Source organism: Pelophylax lessonae, assembly GCF_965119305.1.
Source record: "Pelophylax lessonae genome assembly, chromosome: 2".
Taxonomy (NCBI): Eukaryota; Metazoa; Chordata; class Amphibia; order Anura; family Ranidae; genus Pelophylax; species Pelophylax lessonae.
Genome location: NC_138769.1, coordinates 602352012 through 602376559, shown reverse-complemented (window position 1 = coordinate 602376559; position 24548 = coordinate 602352012). Strand labels below are relative to the sequence as shown.

The window sequence follows — 24548 nt, the reverse complement described above, 5'->3', positions numbered from 1 at the left end:
GCCGCCACTGGGGCTAACTCTAATGTTAAGGGGGAACTCTAATATGAAGGGGAATCTCTGATGTGATGGAGGGAGGGACTGCAATGTAAAGGTAGCTGACTCTGATATAATGGGTGGATTGTGTTTTAAAGGGGGCTAACTCAGTGTTTCTTAACTCCGGTCCTCGGGGCACACTAACAGGCCAGATTTTAAGTATTACCTTGGGGAGATGCAGACTAGAATACTGCAATCACATAGCAGCAAATTATATCACCTGTGATGTATTTTAGTTTTCTTGCAAACCTGGCCTGTTAGTGTGTCCTGAGGACCGGAGTTGAGAAACACTGGGCTAACTTTATTGTGATAGTGGGAAACACTGATGTTATGGAGGGTGCAACCCCATGTGGCACAAAGGAGAGGCTGTTATTGTCATGCAGTGCAGATGTCAATGTCCTTCAGCCCAATAAACATAGCTCAGGACTGGGGTGCCTCACAATTCTTCATACTTTTTAAAGGGTGCCCTGACTGAAAAAAGGTTGAGAAATGCTGACCTAATACATGGCTTTCCATTGCAGCCACTTGGAGACATAAGAAACTAGCTTACCCTGTTCGCTCCGGCAACACCTCTGCACAACCTAGAAGTATTGTCTGATGTTATTTCTGGGTCATGATGACAGTGAATACTGTTTTTGTAATGCACTTCAGATCAGACAGGCTAGACCTGTCCTGCTAGAAGGCTAGGGACAAACAGAGTGATTTTGGTAAAATTTAGCAGAAGCAGAGACTCTTAACTTTCCTCATTGAAATTGTTTATGCAAAAATTCTGAAAAAAAACCTGTTTTACATTTTTTTGTTCCTTTATTCAGAAGGTGTGTGTGTGTGTGTTTTTTTTTGTTGGGTGGGGGGGGGGGGTATTACAGTTAGTTTACCTTATCTCCTTCTTTGTGTTTCTATATATGTTTTATCATTATTTGTATATTGTTAATATACATGTTTTAAAAAGTGATATTACACTGTCTGTTTTGTTTTTTTTTTTGGGTGGAAAAAAATGTAAAACAATTTGGCCCAGGATAGTCAAAAAGGAACTTCTATAACCTTCAGGACTCAATAAAAGCCCAATGTACCCTTAAAAATCACCAAAACTTTGCTGATATCTCCCAAATGTTGCTAACATTTCAGAGAAATTAAAACTCCAAATACTGCTTATCCCCTTGGGTCAGATTTATAGAACATTTTCTTACCTGCAAAGGATGAATGACAACTAAAATGTGACTGGTTATTATAGACCATACAAACACTGCTTTCCTCCAGCTTATTGACCAGTTACTACATACTCTTGTGAATTATATATGATTCAGGTAGGTCAGCTCCCATACTTTGACTTTGATTGTGTGATGTGCAGGGTTTTCAGATTGTAAACCTAAGTTAATTTAGCATTAAGCAAACTATCTGTATAGATTGTTCTTAAATGTTTGAGGAAGGGGTCGGTGCTTCTCATGTTTTTTTTTTTTTTTGGATGACTATAAAGGGTTTATTCACATTCAAATATATGTAGAAAGCCTCTACATTGGTAACACACAAATTACAGCTCACATTTCCAAAACATGCAGTGATGCGCATTACTTGTATTGTGAATGACAAAATCAGCTTTGTGTTTCTCGATGGGCTGCACTAGAAAAAAACTGCAGAAGTGATTTTTGGTCCATTGTGGTGCAATAGGCAGCTCGTTCAAATGAATGAGCTGCCATAATGCGATGCAAGTTATTGCAACATAACGCACTTTTAAGCTAATTATTATTATTATAATGACCCTTGCAGTACACATGCTGCAGGAGCAATAAATAAGGTAAGCAGCATTTAACTATTGAAATGTAGATGGGGGGAAGAGGCCACTGCCAGGTCAAGGTCTTTAAGCACCCCACAACAAAACTCTCTTGTATGAAATGGCCCTTAGATTTACTCCTGTTTGGGAAAACTTTAATGAAAATAACCTCTATTAGTCAGCATCAGAACCATGGGAATCCGCAGGTAGGGGCAACGGGGGGCAAATGCCCCCCCTTGGAATCTCAACTTCCCCTTTTAAGTGGTTGTTAAGCCACTTATTACCATCCCGTCTGTTCTGTTTAATAATCATGTGTGCCTGTGTGTCTGTGTTTTAAAAAAATAAGCTGTTCTTTACCAGTATTCAGAGGGCCGAGCGCCGCTCACGTGACCCGTCGGCTCTCTCCTCTCTCCGGCTGACAGCTGCCTGCAGCGGGCGAGGCCAAGGATTCCTCACTGATGTCAGTTGGGAGGGGAGGAGGAGGGGAAGAGGAGAGGAGGAGAGAGGTGGCGGGTCACGTGAGCGGCGAGTGACACTCTATACTTGTAAAGAATGGCTTATTTTTATAAAAAACAGACACAGGGGCACACAGGATTATTAAACAGACTGTAGACAGGACATGAAACTTTAAATGAAACTACAGCAGCAGGAGAGGAGGGGAGGTGGGCACTGACACAGGAGCAGACAGGCAGGGAGGGGGGGGGGAGAGAGGACAGAGGAGGACAGGAGGGCTGCGGATGATGAAGGCACGTAAACTGACCACGGTGTCAGGGCTCAGCAGCCATGGTATACCGTGGTCAGTTTACAGGGGGGAGGACATAGCCAGGCAGGATCAGCCAGGTATTTTAGGTGATAGAAGGGGCCAAATTACACAGCAAACTGTCAGGAGACTAGCCAGAGGAGAGTTGCCCGTAGGCCTGGCATGGTGGCCAATTTCCAATATGGCCGCACTCGCACAAATGCACGCACACGTATTGCGAACGCACGTTCACTATGGCAAAGACGTGTGTGTGCTGGCTCACACAATGCTTGTCAGATCTTGGCGCCCTCTGGCCTTTAAAAGAGGGACTGCAGCACATGGACATTGCTGACTGATCTTCAGCTTCCTGTTTCCTGTTCTTGTGTGTGTGCTTATGCTTCTGATCATCTGTTACCGACCCGGCCTGCCTTTGGATACCTCTTGTTATTCCCCCAGCTCTGACCTCGGATAGCCCACGGATCTGCTCTTGCCTCTTGTCCTGTGTATGACTTCGGCTTGCCTGACTACGTCCCTGCTCTTCTGTCTGCTGACCACTGGCTTACTGACTTTGGCATCCATCTCTGACTACGTTTCCCGCTTCACCCTGTCTGCTGTGATCCACCTTGGTGCCTACCTGCAGTACCCAGCCTGCTGTACCCACCTGCAGTACTTACCTGTTGCTCCAGCCTGCAATACCTATTTGCCATATCCAGCTTACTGGAGCCACTACAACCTGTTTCCTGCTGTGTGCAGTCTGCACCATCATCAGCTCCACTGGGTCCTACTGCTCACCTCATCTGGTATCCACCTGCGGAGAGATCTCCACACCTGCATCTCTCATCTGTGGCACAGCCTGCAATCCCTGCTTCTTTGGGCTTCGTGTTCCCTGTTTCCACCTTCAGGGACACCGAGCACCTAGCCGCAAGGAGAGCCCTCTCAGCATTTCGGCTTCAGGACCAGGTACGTGACAGTATCAGTCAGCCAAAAGATGTCTGAAGCCGACAGAGGTGCGTCTCCATTAGAAGCTCTGTGCCAACAAGTCGCAGCCATCACACAAGCCATAACAAATCTGCAAGAAGACTATGATCAATTGGAAGGTCGTCTGCAGAGTCTATACACTACTCCTTTTCCTACCGACCAGAACCCGGAAAATACAGCCCCAGCCTCAGCTTCTGCTGCCTATAAACGCACAGCTGTCGCACCAACGATAGTGGTACCTCCACCCGAACCAAGGGTCCCCATACCTGAACGTTTCTCTGGGGACCGAAGAAAGTTCAGGGCTTTTAAAAACGCTTGCCAGTTGTATCTAGCTCTGCAACCACAGACTTTTTCTCTTGAAACCGTTAAGGTTGGCTTTGTCATTTCTCTGCTCACAGATGAACCACAATCCTGGGCCCATTATCTTTTGGAGCAAAAGAACCCGGTCCTCAACTCAGTCTCAGCTTTCTTCGAAACTATGTCGCAACTTTATGACGACCCCCAGCGAATGGCCACGGCCGAGGCAGCCCTACACACACTACAACAAGGGTGCCGGCCTGTTGAGGACTATACAGCTGAATTCTACAAATGGTCAGCAGACACCGGCTGGAATGAGGCCGCATTAAAGTACCAGTTTCGGCTCGGCCTATCTGAAGCACTTAAAGACGAGCTGGCTCGTGTCGACACCCCTGCCACTCTGGAACACCTTATCAAACTGTCCATCCAGCTTGATCGCCGACTGCGGGAGAGACGATCCGAACGAATTCAGTCCTCCAGACCTACCTGGATGCTACCCAGAGTTCCCCCAGCAATCCACTCTACGCCTGTTACCTCTTATTCCTCAACACCCCTAGAGGGAGAACCAATCCAGATTGGACTGATGCATTCTGCCCTAACTCCCGAAGAAAGGACACGCCGTCGGCAAGCCAACCTTTGCCTCTACTGTGGAGGGGCTGGACATTTTCTTTGTAATTGCCCTGTGAGACCCAGTAAGCCCCGGCTTCCTGGCCCTGCCTACTCTCCAGTCACCGGGATTCACCCAGCTCACCTACTTCTACCCATCTCACTACAGGTGGCGGATAGGGAAATCAAGTTTCAGGCCATAATTGACTCCGGTGCTTGCAGTTGCTTCCTAGATCTTGCTCTAGCCAAGAAATTTAGCATTCCGCTTAGACCTAAAAGACTGAGCCTTACTGTTCACCTGGCAGATGGCACCATCCCCACATCGGGGCCCGTCACCCAAGAGACTGAACCTGTTATGACTATAACTGACTCTGAACATCAGGAATTCCTGTGCTTCGATGTCCTTCGCTCCCCCATATTTCCTGTGATATTGGGCATCCCCTGGCTGCGAGCCCATAACCCCAGGATTGACTGGTCTAAGGGGGAGATCATATTTTCCTCTGCCTACTGCCGCCAACATTGTTTTGTACCTGAGTCCCTGAGCTCTTCCAGTTGCATGACCATCCAATCAGTATCGGATAACAGTCAGCTTGTCCCATCCAGCTACCACAACTTTCTAGACGTGTTTGATAAGAGGAGAGCCGATGTCTTGCCTCCGCATCGGCCCTATGATTGTCCTATAGAATTGCTGCCAGGTGCAGAAATTCCCTTTGGCCGGATATTCCCGTTATCCGAGGTGGAATTGGAAGCTCTACGTCTCTACATTGACGAAAATCTAAACAAAGGATTTATTCGTCCATCCTCTTCCCCAGCAGGCGCGGGGATCTTCTTTGTTGAAAAGAAGGACCACACACTTAGGCCCTGTGTGGACTACAGAGAATTAAATAAAATTACTATTAAAAATCGATATCCACTTCCCCTAGTACCAGAACTTTTTCAAAGATTTAGGACTGCCCAAGTTTTCACAAAACTAGATCTCCGGGGTGCTTATAATTTAGTCCGGATTAGAGAGGGGGATGAGTGGAAGACAGCTTTCCGAACCCGTTTCGGACATTTTGAGTATCTTGTCATGCCCTTTGGACTGTGTAATGCCCCGGCAACTTTCCAGCATTTTGTAAATGACATCTTTAGAGAATACCTGGATCACTTTCTGATTGTGTATCTTGACGATATTCTTATTTTCTCTGCATCACTCGAACTACACCGTGTACATGTGAAGAAAGTCTTATCTACACTTAGAAAACATGGACTCTATGCTAAAGCAGAGAAATGTGAGTTCGAGAAACAAGCCATCCAATTCCTGGGGTTGATAATATCCACCAATGGAATCGCCATGGACCCCCAGAAGGTGTCTTCTATTCTTGAGTGGCCTGCTCCAGTGGATAAAAAAGGAATCCAAAGATTTGTAGGATTCGCTAATTTCTACAGAAGGTTCATCAGAGGGTTCTCAGCCATCATTGCCCCCATCACTCAATTGACACGACAACACTCTCGATTTCAGTGGTCTCAGGAGGCCCAGGAAGCCTTTGATAAACTTAAAGCCCTGTTCACTTCTGCTCCAGTATTACAGCACCCAGAACCCACTCTACCCTACGTCCTGGAGGTAGACGCCTCGGAAGTGGCTACTGGAGCAATCTTATCACAGCGCCAAGGGCCTAAAGCTTTGCTCCACCCAGTAGCCTTCTTTTCAAGAAAATTAAGTCAAGCAGAAAAGAATTATGATGTCGGTGACCGGGAGCTGTTGGCCATCAAGGCGGCTTTAGAAGAGTGGCGATATCTGCTGGAGGGTGCAGCCCACCCTGTGATGATCTTTACCGATCACAAAAATTTGGAATACCTCAGGACTGCCAAACGGCTTAGACCCCGGCAAGCACGGTGGGCCCTGTTTTTCTCCCGTTTTAACTTTCACATAACCTATCGGCCGGGGTCCAAGAATAGCAAAGCTGACGCTCTCTCTCGAATGTTCCCGGAAACTCCTGAAGTAGCATCTTCCAGCACAATCCTGTCCTCCCAAAATTTTTTACTAATACTACCTAATCTAAAGTCAGCCATACAGCTAGCATCTGCCCAATGCCTGGAAACTGAAGTTTCAGCTTTAAGGAAGCAAGATGGATTCTTCTGGCATAACGATAAAATTTTTGTACCACAAGAGACCAGGACTTTAGTCCTTAAAGCATGCCATGATCATCAGCTAGCCGGTCATTTTGGGGTACACAAGACCATCGAACTTGTCCAACGTTCCTTCTGGTGGCCAGGCTTGAGCCAGGACTGCAAAGATTATGTTGGTTCCTGCACAACTTGCCTCCGCAGCAAAGGGAGTAACACTAAAGCCTGGGGCCTGTTAAGACCATTACCGGTCCCGGACCTTCCCTGGAAAATGCTGTCCATGGACTTCATTGTGGATCTACCCCCTTCTGAGGGATTCACTTCCATTTTTGTAATAGTAGACCGATTGTCTAAAATGTCACATTTTGTACCGATGGTGGGCACTCCCTCTGCCGCAGACACCGCCCATGCCTTTATAAAGGAAATAGTAAGGCTCCATGGTCTGCCCAGAAACATAGTCTCTGACAGAGGAGTACAATTTACCTCCAGGTTCTGGAGAACTCTTTGTAGAGCCTTAGACATTGACGTCTGCCTATCCTCGGCCTACCACCCCCAAAGCAACGGCCAGACGGAAAGAACCAATCAAACCTTGGAACAGTACCTTCGATGCTTTTCCACTTTCTCACAAGATAATTGGGTATCTCTGTTACCCTGTGCCGAATTTGCCTATAACAATTCAGTTCATGCTGCCACCAACCAGACTCCATTCTGGGCCAACTATGGGTACCATCCATCCTTTCTACCTGACGTGTTGCCTGAAAGTCCTGTGCCCGCAGTTCAAGACAGATTAACCTCCATCTTAACCAACTATCAGGTTCTTCAGGAAGCCATTTCAAAAGCTCAGGAGGATTATAAAAGGTACTATGATAAGAAGAGGAGGGGGAATCCAGTTTTGAAAGTTGGAGACAGGGTCTGGCTATCTACGGCTAATTTGAAACTCCCTTGCCCTTCACGAAAGCTGGGTCCAAGGTTCATTGGGCCATTTGAGATAAGGAGAGTGATAAACCCTGTGGCCTTTGAACTGAAACTTCCACAATCTTATAAAATCCACCCGGTTTTTCATGTGTCTCTTCTGAAACCTGCCTCTTCAGACCGTTTTCCGGGAAGAGAAGACCCACCACCACCACCACCGGTTACAGTGGGCGAAGATACTGAATTTGAGGTAGAAACAATTCTTGATTGCAGGAAGAGAGGAAGGCAAACTCAATATCTTGTCAGATGGAAAGGTTACCCCCCTGAAGAGAATTCTTGGGAGCCCGAAGGGAATATTCATGCTCCCAGATTGTTGCTGGAGTTCTTCAACAGAAACCCTGAAAAGGTATCGCGTTTGGGCATCCGGAGGCTGCCCGTAGGGGGGGGGCACTGTCAGGAGACTAGCCAGAGGAGAGTTGCCCGTAGGCCTGGCATGGTGGCCAATTTCCAATATGGCCGCACTCGCACAAATGCACGCACACGTATTGCGAACGCACGTTCACTATGGCAAAGACGTGTGTGTGCTGGCTCACACAATGCTTGTCAGATCTTGGCGCCCTCTGGCCTTTAAAAGAGGGACTGCAGCACATGGACATTGCTGACTGATCTTCAGCTTCCTGTTTCCTGTTCTTGTGTGTGTGCTTATGCTTCTGATCATCTGTTACCGACCCGGCCTGCCTTTGGATACCTCTTGTTATTCCCCCAGCTCTGACCTCGGATAGCCCACGGATCTGCTCTTGCCTCTTGTCCTGTGTATGACTTCGGCTTGCCTGACTACGTCCCTGCTCTTCTGTCTGCTGACCACTGGCTTACTGACTTTGGCATCCATCTCTGACTACGTTTCCCGCTTCACCCTGTCTGCTGTGATCCACCTTGGTGCCTACCTGCAGTACCCAGCCTGCTGTACCCACCTGCAGTACTTACCTGTTGCTCCAGCCTGCAATACCTATTTGCCATATCCAGCTTACTGGAGCCACTACAACCTGTTTCCTGCTGTGTGCAGTCTGCACCATCATCAGCTCCACTGGGTCCTACTGCTCACCTCATCTGGTATCCACCTGCGGAGAGATCTCCACACCTGCATCTCTCATCCGTGGCACAGCCTGCAATCCCTGCTTCTTTGGGCTTCGTGTTCCCTGTTTCCACCTTCAGGGACACCGAGCACCTAGCCGCAAGGAGAGCCCTCTCAGCATTTCGGCTTCAGGACCAGGTACGTGACACAAACACTGTGCTGTATAACATGCTTTAAGGGAATATACTCAAAATAAGTATGACTAAGCCCCTCCCCTTCATGACATTGTTGAAAAGGGGTGGAGCATGGGTGACCTTAAAATTATACCCCCCCCCCTGAAAAAAGTTCTGCGGACGCCCATAATCAGAACTGCAGAGGAGGAGATGTCCTAGAAATCTTATAAGACCGTATTATATGACTATAATGTTGTTATTGTGAAGACACATACTGTATGTATCTTTATGGAAAAGGTAATAGTATGCATATTCCATTGAGTGTAACCTATGTAGCCAAAGGCAAAGAATAAAAGTTGTCCATTAAGACTTTTGAGAGATTTTGATAATGGTGTAAGCCAAAGCAAACCGTAACAACTCTTTATATGTTCTGCTCCATCTGTATCATGTTTTTTGATACTTTGCCACTCCAAAAACACTCCCACTGTACTTTAGCTTTGCAAATTCTGGTCATTGTTCTTAGATCACCATTCTCCAGAGTTTCGAGTGGTCTTCTCAGAGGAGTTGGGGCCAAACCCTTCCTTGGATGGGCTGCGATCATTGGTAGCGGAGAACAAGAGACGGCCACAACTGCCTAAAAACTGGAGAGAAAATCTCCAAGTAAGTCTACGGAAAGCATGCTAATGTTACAGATGTAACTGAAGATCCTATTCATATTGTGCTAGTTTTCTTGTATTTTAACCACTTTAAGACCGGAAGGATTTGCCCCCTTAACCACTTTACCTCCGCCCACAGTAATATTACTGCGGCAGAGTGGCTCGTTATCGTCTGACGACGTAGTACTACGTCGTCAGACACTCCCCCTTCTGGGCGGCGCTTGCGCGCCGCCGGAGGCTCGCTCCCGCTGTTTTCGGTCACAGCGGGAGTCGGGCCAGGGGAAGAGCAGCGCGATCGCTGCCGCTCATCCCCGATCGTCGGGGATCTAGTGTGGAGATCCGCCCGCCTGTGTAAACACAAGCGGGCGGATCTCCCAAGTGACAGGGAGTGACAGATCGGAGTGTTCAGCATAGCTGGACATCCGATCTGTCCTTCTGTCACATAGTCACCTCCCCCCCCACACGTCAGTAAGCACCAGGCATACATTAACCCCTCCCTCTCCAATAAAATTAACCCCTTCCCTGCCAGTGTCATTTTTACAGTAACAGTGCATATTTATAGCACTGATTACTGCAGTAATGTCACTGGTACCCCCAAAAGTGTCAAAAATGTCAGTCAAGGGTCCGATCTGTCCGCCGCAATGTCGCAGTACCGCAAAAAAAATCGCAGATCGCCGCCATTACGCGTTAAAAAAAAAAAACACCAAAAATGACAGAAATCTTTCCCTTTGTTAGTAAACGCAATAACTTTTGCGCAAACCAATCAAAATACGCTTATTGTGATTTTTTTTTACCAAACATGGGTAGCAGAAAACAAATTGGCCAAAAATGTAAAAAAAAATTGGTTTTTACATCTTTTTTGGGGGGAATTTCATATAAAAAAATGTTAAAAATATTGTTATTTTTTCAAAATAAACGCTCTTTTTTTGTTTATAGCGCAAAAAGTAAAAATCGCACAGGTGATCAAATACCACCAAAAGAAAGCTCTGTTTGTGGGAAAAAAAGGACGTAAATTTCGTTTGGGTACGGCGTCGCACGACCGCGCAATTGTCAGTTAAAGTCGCACAGCTCCGAATCGCAAAAAGTGGCCTGGACGTAAGACAGCAAAATCCTCCGGTGGTAAAGTGGTTAATGACCAGGCCCTATTTTGCGATTCGGCACAGCGTTACTTTAACAGACAATTGCGCGGCCGTGCAACACTGTACCCAAATAAAATTGACGTCCTTTTTTCCCCACAAATAGAGTTTTCTTTTGGTGGTATTTGATCACTTGTGCAATTTTTATTTTTTGCGCTATAAACAAAAAAAGAGTGACAATTTTGAAAAAAAAAAAAAAAAAACAATATTTTTCACTATATAACATTCCCCCAAAAAAATCTAATTTTTTTAACATTTTAGGCCAATTTGTTTTCTGCTACATATTTTTGGTAAAAAAAATCGCAATAAGCGTATTTTGAATGGTTATCGCGTCTACTAACTACGGGAAAGAGTTATTTCATTTTTATTGTTTTCTTTTTTTTTTTACTAGTAATGGCGGTGATTTTTTGCCGGACTGCGACATTGCGGCGGACAGATCGGACCCCTAACTGACATGTTTGACACTTTTGGGGGTACCAGTGACATTAATACAGTAATCAGTGCTAAAAATATGCACTGTTACTGTAATAATGACACTGGCAGGGAAGGGGTTAACGGTATAGGTCAGTGATGGCGAACCTTGGCACCCCAGATGTTTTGGAACTACATTTCCCATGATGATCATGCACTCTGCAGTGTAGTTGAGCATCATGGGAAATGTAGTTCCAAAACATCTGGGGTGCCAAGGTTCGCCATCACTGGTATAGGTGATCAAGGGGTTAAATGTGACCCTAGGGGAGTGATTCTAACTGTGGGGGGGCGTTGCTTCTGAGATGACCATAGAGACATGTGATCCTATATAGAAGGATCACATGAGCTCTGTGATCATTTCAGGGAGAAGGATGGTCGGCTGTGTTTACAACAGCCGTCCTCTCTCAGCGGGGAGCAATCGCGGGTGTCAGGCGGCAATTGGAGCCACCTGACCCGTGCATCGGCTTCCCCGCTACCAAGTCCCCTAGCTTCCCGCGCGCGACCGATGTAGACCTACGTCGGTTTGCGCAGGAGAGCCACTCTGCCGCAGTAAAAAGGCGGCGGGTGGTCGGGAAGTGGTTAAAGACAACTCTTTGGATAGTAGTATAAGATTATGCTTATTCAGTAATCTAAAGAGTTGTTTGCAAAGTGCTATTACTTCACATCAGAAATGTTATTTATTTATTTCATTCCATTAATCTGAAAAACGTAAGGGAATCCTGTAGTTTGTGTATACTGGACAAAGTCACAGGTTCCCTATTCAGTAGGATAAATTAGGTATGCTGCACTTACATTACTTGCATTACCATAGCACTCGAATCTACTGCCAGACGACCCAAGATTCCTGTTGAAGCAGTATTAAACCCAAATATAAAAAAGGATTATATTGCAGCTTACAAATTGTTAGATGTGGTGTCTGCATTCATTTTCTTTTTTTTTATTTATTGTCACCTGGTGGACATTTCTTGTTTCACCTGCTATTGAGAAATTAAGTTACTTTGCCATATAGGTTTGAAAAGTAGGCAGAAATGTTTGAAGAATGTCTGTGCCGCGTTCTCTTTCTTGTAAGTAACAGTATTTGTAATTTTTCATGTAGCTCTACAATACATTGTGGGAAACTCTGGAGTTAGGCTACAAGTACACCAACCCACCCTGACTGCGGCTGCAGGAAAGGGCCAAACGCAGCAAAAACACAAACCATGTTTTTAGCACGATTTGCATTTTCCAGCGGTCGAACCGTTCCTAACCTGAATGTGATTCTTCCTCGTTCAGGGGAAGGAGATTTAACCTCACCTAAACATGGCAGCTCTTAAGTTCTGCTACAAGCCTATGTGTACATGGAAACAAGTCTGTGTGTCTTTCCTGGGGGGCAAGGTCTTGTGTTGGTAATACCTGGTCAGAATATGCCTAAGCTTATCAGCAATCAAGCTAGAGAGGGCAACATTAGCCACAATTCTGCAGAGAAACCAATCAGCTTCCAGGCTTTATTGCTAAAGCTTAGTTAAACAAGCTGAGGTTAGAAGCCGATTGGTTTCTCTGCAGAATTGTGACTAATTTTGCCCTCCTTGGTTTTAGTAAATAAATCCCATAGGCTTTTGTGGAGTTAAGTTTCGGAGCTTTAGTAAAAAAAATGCCAAAAGCTCTTAAACCCAAGTCTAGGAGCCGTTAGCCTAAATCAAAGCCTAAATCTGTTATTTTTAAATTCCTTTAACAGAACAAGCTGTCCTGACAATGTAGCAGTTAGAGGGTTGAGACAAACCATTTACCACTGACAGGGGTGCTTACAATGGTCAGCTTTTATTTATTTATGTAAATTCTTTTCCTGAAAAAAACATGTTTGCTGTAACTATTTGGATTTTAGCTTTAATTTAGTTAGTCAAGTCCACCTAAATCTGCCAGTCTAGAAAACGAATACGGCCATTACATCTAAGCATTGGTAAGCTGCGATATATTACATTTTTGTTTTTGGGTTTAAAGTTATTGTAAAGGATTTTCTTTTCAAATAACAAATATATTATACTTACCTTTACAAGTAGCTATGGGGGTACTCATGCAGGCTCAGTCCTGAGCCTCACTCCATTGACACACATAGTGCAGATCACCCCGCCCCTGCTCCCTCCTCACAGGCTGTGATTGACAGCAGAAGGAGCCAATGGCTGCCCCCATTCCAGTAACGTCGTAGAGCAGAGAGAGCCGCTGATGTCAGGCACAGTGCTGGATCAAGATCGGGCTCAGGTAATAATGGAGGGGGGGGGGGCTGAGTGGGGAGCTGAACACAAAAGGTTTTTTTTACCTTAAAGAGGAGGTAAACCGATGTTGTTTTTATGGGGTTTTTTTCTGACCTGCGCAGTAAAGGCAAAATGTGCTAGTATGTGTTGCATACTAGCACATTATGTGAAACTTATCTGCAAAGGAAGCCCTTGTTGTCACCACTGGAGGCCACATCGATTTTTACCTATCTTCCTTCTGGGTCCTGGGACTCCGGCTGTGTGACGGTCACGACACAGGGCTCTGAAGAAACGGCATCGGTAGCCGTTCCTTTAGAGCTAATGCGCTGATGATGTCATCAGCTGCATATACATTAAATATCTCCTAAACTGTGGACATTTAGAAGATATTTACAGTACCTAAAGTAGGCCTTATTATAGGCTTACCTATAGGTACAAACAATAGATGGAAGTTTACATTTAAATGCCACTTAAGGTTTGAACATGCTCAGTAAGTTGAAAACGTACATGGAACTATGCACACTGAGGTCAGTGAGGGTTTTGGTTTAAGTTTATTTATTACCTAAAATGTAAAGATCTGAATGACAAACACTACTGTAACACTTTAACCACTTAAGCCCCGGAAGATTTTACCCCCTTCCTGACCAGGGCCTATTTTGCGATTCGGCACTGCGTGACTTTAACAGACAATTGCGCGGTCGTGTGACGCTGTACCCAAATGAAATTGAAGTCCTTTTTTTTCCCACAAACAGAGCTTTCTTTTGGTGGTATTTGATCACCTGTGCGATTTTTTGATCATGCGCTATAAACAAAAAAAGAGCGACAATTTTGCAAAAATAACAATATTTTTCACATTTTTTTATATGAAATTCCCGCCAAAAAAATTTAAAAATCTAAATTTTGTAACATTTTAGGCCAATTTATTTTCTGCTACATATGTTTGGTAAAAAAAATCGCAAAAAGCGTATTTTGATTGGTTTGCGCAAAAGTTATTGCGTTTACTAAGGGAAAGATTTCTGTCATTTTTATTGTTTTTTTTTTTTTCTTAACGAGTAATGGCGGCGATCTGCGATTTTTTTTTTTTTTTTTGCGGGACTGCGACATTGAGGCGGACAGATCGGACCCTTGACTGACATTTTTGACACTTTTGGGGGTACCAGCATAGGCGTGCGCAGGGGGTGTGCCAGGTGTGCTTGGGCACACCCTAATCACCCAGTGTGGTGCAGATTCCCCCTATTATCCAGGGCTCACTGCCCTTCTGACACCATCCATGTTTTTATAAATTATTAAATGTTTGTTCACATTTATTCATAACAGTGTGTGTGTCGGTTTGTGTATATATATATATATATATATATGTATACTGTATATACACAAACACACATATGTTTGAGCTTTGGGGTGCACACCCTAATGCAATAGGCTGCGCACACCTATGGGTACCAGTGACATTACTACAGTAATCAGTGCTATAAATATGCACTTTTACTGTAAAAATGACACTGGCAGGGAAGGGGTTAACTTTATTAGAGAAGGAGGGGTTAAGTTTGTCCCTAGGGGCGAGCTTCTATCTGTGATTGGATGTGGCTAGTGATGTAACAGCAGAGATCTACGGTCCTACATAGCAGGACCGTATGATCTCTGCTGTTACACAAGGGAGATTGACAGGCGGCTTTGTTTACATTAGCCGCCTGCCTTTCCCCCGGTGTAACCGACGATCGCGAGTGTGTGGTGGACATCGGGTCCGCCGCTCACACGCGCGGGGGGGTCCGTGAGCGAGCGGGAGCGCCCTCGCTCCCTAGAGCCTCACAGGCTAGCGACGTAGGCCTACGTCACTTTGCCTGTGAGGGGCTGACTGCCGACGTAAATAGTCGTTAGGCAGTCGGCAAGATGAGAATATCTCTTTTTGTAGCACATTTGGAAATCCACATAATTTGATATTGCAAGATGCATAAAGGTACACCTATCCTGCCTGAAAAGGTTTTGAATGCCCACAGTATTTCAGTGCGAGGATATAGCAGTGCCTCCAAAGTCTCCAATACTCCATTATCCTGTCAAGTCTTGCAATACTTTCTTTTGCAAATTTTGAGGTTCCATGTAGTGCCAAGATCTGGCAAGTTTTACCTCTATCGCCTTCCTTTTAGCTTATCTATGAAAGTGCAGGAGACAATAGGCTACAATAGGAATTGGAAAACATTTATTTTTTCGGGTCACAAAGTGCTGGAGGTGGATTTCTGAATGTATGTGCACTGAGGAGTACACTGTGGGAAGCAGGTGGAAGTATCATGTGTCCCCCCATACCTGCATCAGGGTGGTGGAGAAGCACAACAAAGTAGACATTTCTTGTTTTGCCTGCTACTGAGAAATTAAGTTACTTTGCTATATACTATAGGTTTGTGTTTCAATTTTTGATGGATGTCTGTGCTATGTTCCCTTTCTTGTAAGTAACAGTATTTGTCATTTTCCATGTAGCTCTACAATATATTGTGGGAAACTCTGGAGGATTGTTGGGACCCGGACTCTGAGGCCCGTCTAACTGCCCAGTGTGCTGAACAAAGACTACATAACCTCGCTACCCACAGCTTGCCATCAGAGAGCAGTCTTTCACACTGCTGAGCCTTCATATTTATTTTCTGCAATTTTAAGCGTAACTCCACCTTTGTTGAGAAAAAAAAACATTCCCCTGTGGGTGATCTAAGTACATTACAAAGATTGTAACAAACTTTGTTGCAGATTCCTACTTTTTGTTATTCTGAAGCAATCCCTTGTTTGTTCCTTTGTGCCTTTGTGCTGAGTGGGTCTAATGGGAGTGGTTTCATAATTATCAACATGCTGTGCACCTGCAGAGGAAATCTTCTGGGCCTGCATCCCTTTCGACATGTTTCGGTTGAGAGTATCTAACCAAAAATGACATTTTTTGTTGCAGGGGATGCCAGAAATCTGACTTGTATCTTAAGCAGACTTCTGGGAAAATTGGTGAGCCAATCACACAAGCAGGAAATGATGTTTCTGGGGTGTGGTCAGGACACATTCTGTGTAAAGAACAGCTCCAGATAGCCATATTGCATTGCATTTTGAGAAAATTACTGCAGATTAAAAAGAAGAGGTCATTTTTAATAACATTCAATTACAATATGATTTGTGTCGCAATTGTGTATGCTATGTTATTTTTTCTTGAATTGCTATTTTTTTCCCCACAAAAGTGGAGTTACCCTTTAAGGAAAAAGCAGCACTTGCATATTTATGTCCCTTAATCTCAGGTCTACCTGATATAGAGATAATGTATGAAATAAGGAAATTGCAACAGGAACAATATGTGGTGTATTATGTGGCAAATACAAAAAATTTAACATATCAGGTACAAACTCAACTTGAGGTGATTTTTTCGTTTGTGTGTGTGTTTTAGTTTTAGATTAACTAGGGTAAGGTTAGAACCTCTTCCAAATGTAATAGCTACATGTCATGGTGATCACACAGGAAGTAAGGCAAAGTTCCCAGTGGGGACACAGAAATTAAAACTGATAGAAGTTGGAAATCTTCCCCACTGTGCTAAAAAGTTCAAGTGAGTAAGTAAAAATAAACATCCCAAATTGAAGCACAAGCAGCAATAACCTCCATAACAAAGATTGCAAACCTATACAAAACTAAAAATAAAGTTTTGGTGGGGGTGCTACTAAATGCTAAGCTTTACTTGTCTATTGATAAAAAACAACAGATAACTCAATTGGTTGTTCACATTTCAATGTATGTACAGCTTATTCTAAAATGACCCTCTTTTTTGTTCTTTACTATGATCTATATATCCAGCATTCTAATTTTCCTGGCGAGAGTGACTGAAAATGGAAATAAGACTCTGAGCTGCTTTTAAAGTAAAATATACATGTAACCACATTTTGAACTTGTATCCAGGCTATGGACATTCAAGTATTTACTTGTATTCCTACTAAACAGTAAATGAGCTCTAAAACAAGCCATCACTGACTTCTTTTTAGGGTTTCTTCATTATAACATTGGTCAGTCGGTGGACCAAAATGACAATATCATTATTGCAATTGCAAGAGATTAGGCAAACCAAGATGTGTATGAAAGCTTTTCTGGTAGTTTATGTCACAATCCACACACCCCAGCTTTGCATGATTTTCCAACTATTCTTATAAATGCCGTTTTACTTAGCTTATGTCATATGGATATACGTACAACAAGAAAAACAATTCACATGGTTAATATAAAATAAGTATAAAATGGAGGTTACCTAAGAAAATGACCACACTCCTGTATAAACAAAGCTCATTTGCCCAATTTTGGTGATAAATTTGACGACAATCTACCCATCTGAATTTAACTTACTATGCCAATGTACTTCAGATATGTGTGTGTATATATATATATATATACAGTATCTCACAAAAGTGAGTACACCCCTCACATTTTTGTAAATGTTTTATTATCTTTTCATGTGACTGAAGATATTACTCTTTTCTACAATGTAAAGTAGTGAGTGTACAGCTTGTATAACAGTGTAATTTTTCTGTCCCCTCAAAAAAACTCAACACACAGCCATTAATGTCTAAACCGCTGGCAACAAAAGTGAAAATGCCCAAATTGGGCCAATTAGCCATTTTCCCTCCCTGGTGTTATGTGACTCATTAGTGTTACAAGGTCTCAGATGTGAATGGGGAGCAGGTGTGTTAAAATTGGTGTTATCGCTTTCACTCTGTCATACTGGTCACTGGAAATTCAACATGGCACCTCATGGCAAAGAACTCTCTGAGGATCTGAAAAAAGGAATTGTTGCTCTACATAAAGATGGCCTAGGCTATAAGAAGATTGCCAAGACCCTGAAACTGAGCTGCAGCATGGTGGCCAAGACCATACAGCGATTTAACAGGACGGGTTACACTCGGAACAGGCTTTGCCAAGGTTGACCAAAGAAGTTGAGTGCACATGCTCAGCGTCATATCCAAAGGTTGTCTTTGGAAAATAGATGTATGAGTGCTGCCAGCATCTCTGCAGAGGTTGAAGGGGTGGGGGGTCATCCTGTCAGTGCTCAAACCATACGCCGCACACTGCATCAAATTGGTCTGCATGGCTGTCGTCCCAGAAAGAAGCCTCTTCCAAAGATGATGCACTAGAAAGCCCGAAAAAAAGTTTGCTGAAGACAAGCAGACTAAGGACATTTATTACTGGAACCATGTCCTGTGGTCTGATGAGACCAAAATAAACTTATTTGGTTCAGATGGTGTCAAGCATGTGTGACAGCAACCAGGTGAGCAGTACAAAGACAAGTGTGGTGGGAGTGTCATGGTCTGGGGCTGCATGAGTGCTGCTGGAACTGGAGATCTAAAGTTAATTGAGGAAAGCATGAATGCCAACATGTACTGTGTCAGGGCCCGGATTCGAACTCGGGTCCTTCTGGCGATGCTTCTTCTTGCTGAGCTATTCAGCAGCTAATACCTATGCATTCTTGATCTGTGTGGTGACCTAGACCTTGTCCAGTCTCCTGTCCAGTTCCTTGCCCAGCCTCCTGTGAACTCTGAACCTTTGGCCACTCCTTTGAACTTCCCATTTAAACCTGACCTGGGAACTTCCTGATGCCAGATTATTGTGCTTTTGCCAAGAACTAGCTTGTGTGCTTCATCCTCCCGAATCTTCTACCATATGTTTTCAGTTGATTTCATCACCAACGTTTCCTATCATTCTAGGTATCCCCTGGTTTTCTATCCATAACCCCTCTGTCAATTGGGAAACACGTGTTTTAAATTTTGCCTCTGAGTACTGTAAAGGACATTGTCAACCTGATTCCTCCCATGTCCAGAATCTCCGGGTGGAGGAACACATGGTTCCTGAATATGAAAGCCCCAATACAGAGAATTTCATGATGTGTGTGATAAAAAGAATGCTGATCAGCTACCCCCACATCACCCTTATAACTGTTCTATTGAACTTTTACCGGGGGCAGAGAATCCTTTTGGCCGCCTCTATTCTATGTCTGAACCTGAACTAAGAGTCTTAAGGGAGTGGCTGAAAGAAAACCTGCCAAAGGGGTTAATCAGACACTCAACCTCTACTGCTGGGGCAGCTCTCTTCTTTGTTGAGAAGAAGGATAAGTCATTGAGACCATGCGTTGATTATAAGGAATTAAATAGAATCACTATCAAGAGTCGCTATTCCCTCCTACTTATTCCCTAGGAATGTTAAAGAGATTCAATAATTATTTGGATTTGCCAATTTCTACAGAAAATTTATAAGGGACTTTTCCCAAGGTGGTTTCACCAATTACCCAGTTAACCAAGAAGGGACGGCTCTTCACATGGTCATCAGAGGCATAAGTTGCTTTCAGTAAACTAAAGACACTCTTTATCTCTGCACCAATCCTAGTACATCCTGACCCTGAACTGCCCTTCGTTGTAGAAGTAGATGCCTCTGATTCTGCTGTTGGAGCTATCCTTTCCCAGCGTATAGGTGAAAAGATGCAACTTCCTCTCTGTGCTTATTTTTCCCATTTAATGTCCTCCTGCTGAATGGAACTATGACATTGGGAATAAAGAACTGCTGGCTATAAAGGAAGCTTTCTCTGAATGGAGGCATCTGTTGGAAGGGGCTGAGCATTTGGTGACTGTTCTTACTGATCATCGGAATTTAGAATTCATCCATTCTGTTAAGAGACTATCCTCGCGACAAGCACGCTGGTCTTTTTCCTTCTCCAGGTTTAATTTCATCATTTCTTACAGACCTGGCTCAAGAAACTAGTTTTCCTGAAACCCCTCAAGGAAGCAAATCTTTCTCGAAATAACTTTTTAGAGCCACAAATCCCAAAGAATTTTTGACCTTGCTTAAGGATGGCTACTCTTCTGATCCCCTCCTTGAACATCCTTCCAAGGATCTGAGTCTCACCTTCAGAAATGGCTTTTGGATTCAGAACCAAAAAAAGTGCGTGGCTAGTCCTCAGACTTGTTCATGACTCTAAGCTTGCAAGACATTTTGGGGCCTTTAAGACTGCAGAACTGTTGTCTCGCTCATTCTGGTGGCCTAGTTACAAGAAAGATGTTAAGAACTATGTTGCTTCTTGTCCAAATTGTGCACATCATAAGACACCCCGATCCTCCCCTGTGGGATTGCTTCAACCGCTTCCAATTCCATCATGGCCTTGGGGATAAATTTCTATGGATTTTGTGGTTGAACTCCCTCCTTCTAAGGAAATGACCACCATCTTGGTAGTGGTCGAGTGCCTCACCAAGATAGCTTACTTCATCCCAACTAAGGGGGTACCCAAACAAACTGCAAGATTAATGATCCGGGAAGTATTTAGACTACATGGGATCCCAGTTAATGTGGTCTCAGATAGGGGGGGTTCAATTTACTTCCAAATTCTAGAGAAGTTTCTGCATGTCCCTGGGGGTGTCAAAGTTAATCTTTCCTCTGCCTTTCATCCTCAATCCAATTGCAAAACGGAAAGAACAAATCAGATTTTGGAACACTATCTTCGCTGTTTTGTCAGCTATTTGCAGGATGATTGGGTGGGTTATCTTCCAACAGTGGAATTTGCCTATAATAATTCTAAACACAGCTCCACTTCTCTTAGTCCTTTTTATGTGAATATAGGGTACCATCCAGTTTGCATTCCTGACCTCCCTATTGCTACACCGATTCCTTCTGTTAATGAGAGGTTATCTCTTTTACAGGAAACTCAAAGTAAATTGCTTAAAACATTGAAGGTGGCGCAGGAGCCTTACAAGAAGGCATCTGATAGACGTCGAAGAGAAATACTAACTTTCCGTGTTGGAGACAAGGTCTGGTCATCCGCAAAGAATGTCAAGACTCAGGTACCATCTGTTAAGTTGGGGCCAAAGTATTTAGGACCTTTTCAAATCCTGGCACAAGTTAATGCAGTTACTTTCCGCTTGAAACTTCCTGACAGTATGAGAGTTCATCCTGTTTTTCATGTTTCTTTATTTGAACCCTTCCATGAAAATTCCTTCCCTGGGACAGTCCTTCTTCTTCCCCCGCCTGTGGTTGTTGAGGGTGCAGAGAAATTTATTGTAAAAGGAATAATTGACTCTAGGGTCTACTGTAACAAATTGCAGTACCTGGTAAAATGGGAAGGATACGAACCTGAAGAAGATTCTTGGGAACCTGCTGAGCATGTTCATGCTCCTAGGCTGGTTCGGGAGTTCCATCAAAGGTTTCCGCTTAAACCTGGTCCTGGGATGCCCTGTGGTCGTCCTGGAAGGAGGGGCATACTGTCAGGGACCAGATTCAAACTCTTTGGTCCTTGGTTGCTTCTGGCGGTGCTTCTTCTTGCTGAGCTATCCAGCAGCTAATACCTATGCATTCTTCATATGTGTGGTGACCTAGACCTTGCCCAGCCTCCTGCGAACTCTGAACCTTTGGCCACTTCTTTGAACTTCCTATTTAAACCTGATCTGGGAACTTCCTGATGCCAGATTATTGTGCCTTTGCCAAGATCTAGCTTGTGTGCTTCATCCTTCCGAATCTTCTATTTGTGTACCGACCTCCAGCTACATTCTAGGACTACGCCTCTGCCTGCTGCCATATTGCTCTTCACCGCTTGTGTACCGATCTTCGGCTAACGACTATGACTACTCTTCTGCTTGCTCCCTTACTCTGGCTGATCTCCTGTGTACTGGACCCAGCTTGTGGACCACTTTTGTGCTGCTGCTTCCTACAACTGGACTCTGAGCCAGACCCAGTAATCCTGACATACTGTGACATACTGAAGCAGAGCATGATCCCCTCCCTTCGGAGACTGGGCCGCAGGGCAGTATTCCAACATGATAACGACCCCAAACACACCTTCAAGATGACCACTGACTTGCTAAAGAAGCTGAGGGTAAAGGTGATGGACTGGCCAAGCATGTCTCCAGACCTAAAACCTATTAAGCATCTGTGGGGCATCCTCAAATGGAAGGTGGAGGAATGCAAGGTCTCTCACTTCCACCAGCTCTGTGATGTCGTCATGGAGGAGTGGAAGAGGACTCCAGTGGCAACCTTTGAAGCTCTGGTGAACTCCATGCCCAAGAGGTTTAAGGCAGTGCTGGAAAATAATGGTGGCCACACAAAATATTGACACTTTGGGCACAATTTGGACATTTTAACTTAGGGGTGTACTCACTTTTATTGCCAGCGATTTAGACATTAATGGCTGTGTGTTGAGTTATTTTAAGGGGACAGAAAATTTACACTGTTATACAAGCTGTACACTGACTAATTTACATTGTAGAAAAGTATAATTTCTTCAGTGTTGTCACATGAAAAGAAAAAGATATATATAACAAAATATTTAGAAAAATGTGAGGGGTGTACTCACTTTTGTGAGATACTGTGTGTGTGTATATATATATATATATATATATATATATATATATATATATATTTATGTGTGTGTGTATATATATATATATATATATATATATATATATATATATGTATATATATATTTCACATTTTCCAGAATACCTTCTTATCTGTAGTGTTTTGTGCATTTTGCTTTCCCAGATATCAGTTAGCTACTCGGAACAATTTACATTTACAAGTTTTCTGGTTTGCTTAGACAGAAATGCCTTTTCTCGCATAATATACTATATACTATTATAACAATATACAAAAAAATCCCCATTGTCTAAACCTTTCAGCCACTGGATGAAGTCCTTGTCACTTACTGATGTTATTGTCACAGGAAGTTCTGTTGTAGGATACCTTCCACCTCCTATAATAGTTTTTGGCTTCTGAACTTCGTTCTTGACTCTTTTGCAGCAGATTATTCCAGCTGTGTCCAGGCATGTACTACTTTTCAGCACGACCAAGTCTTACTGCCTGCATTTAGACTCTTATGGCAAGTTGTATACTTGTGGTATGCAGTTGTACGTAAAAGGAGCATCTGCCACACTTAAGCCTGGTACACACTATTAGCTTTTTTCCGTTCAACCCAGCGGGTACAATCCAACGCTACTACAGCGATCTCCCCCGCTGAGCTGTTGTGTTCTGACAGGGGATGGCCCCCCGCCAGAACACTCTGATTAACGCTCTGCGCTGCTCAAGAGCTGGTCAGCTGCTGGTTTGCCACCTTCCTGGTCCTACAGAAGCCATCCAAACGTCCAGACAGGGTGCCATACACATGGGTTGAATGTCGGTCAGTTTTTTAGAACCAGCCAATGTCAGCCAACATTCGCCCCGTGCATACAGGGCTTTAGCACACTTTGCCAGCTTAGCATTTATGGTACATATATGACATATAGGTAATCGTATTACCTTATCTGTATTACTCAGGTTGGCTAAATTTACGTGCTCCAGCACTCACCCCAGGGGAAAGTTTAATTGGTGACCCTTTTGAATTCCATCTCTGGTGGTATTGTTATCCAGGGTGAGCATTTGTGCTCCTCCACAGCTACCAAACAATTTGAAACAAGAAAATTGTACCTATTTGTTACTGTCTGTATATTGTAGACTCATGTATGTTTTGTCCTTGCAGGACTTTGGTCCTTTTATGTTCTCAAACTCCTTAGGCTCGGTTCACACTGATGCGATGCGGGAAGGCTGCGAATTCGCATCCTGTTCCCGCATCGCACACGCACCCCCGGCAGTTCACACTGCCATATGCGATCCGCTGGGGGTGTCAATGTAATCTTAATGACACCCCCAGTTTGATCGCATATCGCAGTGCGATCGTGCAGTTCGCACAGGATCGGATCGCACAAGTGTGAACGGCTGTGCGATCCGATCCTGATGCGGCAGCAAAAATGCCTCCTGTGCGTGTTTGCTGCGGGTGCGATGCGAATTTAGCCATACAAACTGTATGGCTAAACTCGCACCGCACAGCTGATCGCATGTCATGTCGGAGCAGTGCGCTCCGACATGACATGCGAACCCCGCACACGCAGTAGTGTGAACCGGGGCTTAAGAAGCGGCTTCGGCCCAAAACACGTCGAGTGTGGCCCAACTGCAGGCTTGAATCTGGACACATGTTGTATTTTTACAACACGGGTAAAACAATGTTACTGCAATTGAGCCTCTTGAACTGACCAATTTTTTATGAATATTCAATGCACCATTGATTGTTATACTTTTATTTGTCATACTATTTGTAATAAAGTTCTTTGATTTTATCTAACTGTTTATGTTCTTTGATGGTACCAAGAAAATTCTGCTTGCCCCATTTCCCTTTCCCTTTCCCATCCTATTCCCCCTCTTCCCTGTTGTCTCTTGGCCAAATCTGGCTTAATAAGTCTATTATGATATAGGATGAAGGTACCTTGTGTATATAATATTTAAGGAGCACTAATTATCTATTCACCAATATAGATAACCTTGTATTTTTTCATCGGATCTTGTATACTGTAGATCACCAGATGACAC

The 24548-nt window shown here is 44.0% G+C and overlaps 1 protein-coding gene across 1 annotated transcript in view; it reads left to right on the top strand.

The window, feature by feature from the left end:
• Positions 1 to 15791, top strand: part of AMHR2 (anti-Mullerian hormone receptor type 2) — a gene marked incomplete at both ends in the record, with an annotated part of 83849 nt that extends 68058 nt beyond the window's left edge. The window contains 2 exons of the mRNA XM_082248159.1: positions 9208 to 9344; positions 15648 to 15791. Coding sequence (XP_082104285.1) covers positions 9208 to 9344; positions 15648 to 15791 — 281 coding nt within the window. The remainder of the gene's footprint in view (positions 1 to 9207; positions 9345 to 15647) is intronic.
• Between the last annotated feature and the right edge of the window lie 8757 nt (positions 15792 to 24548).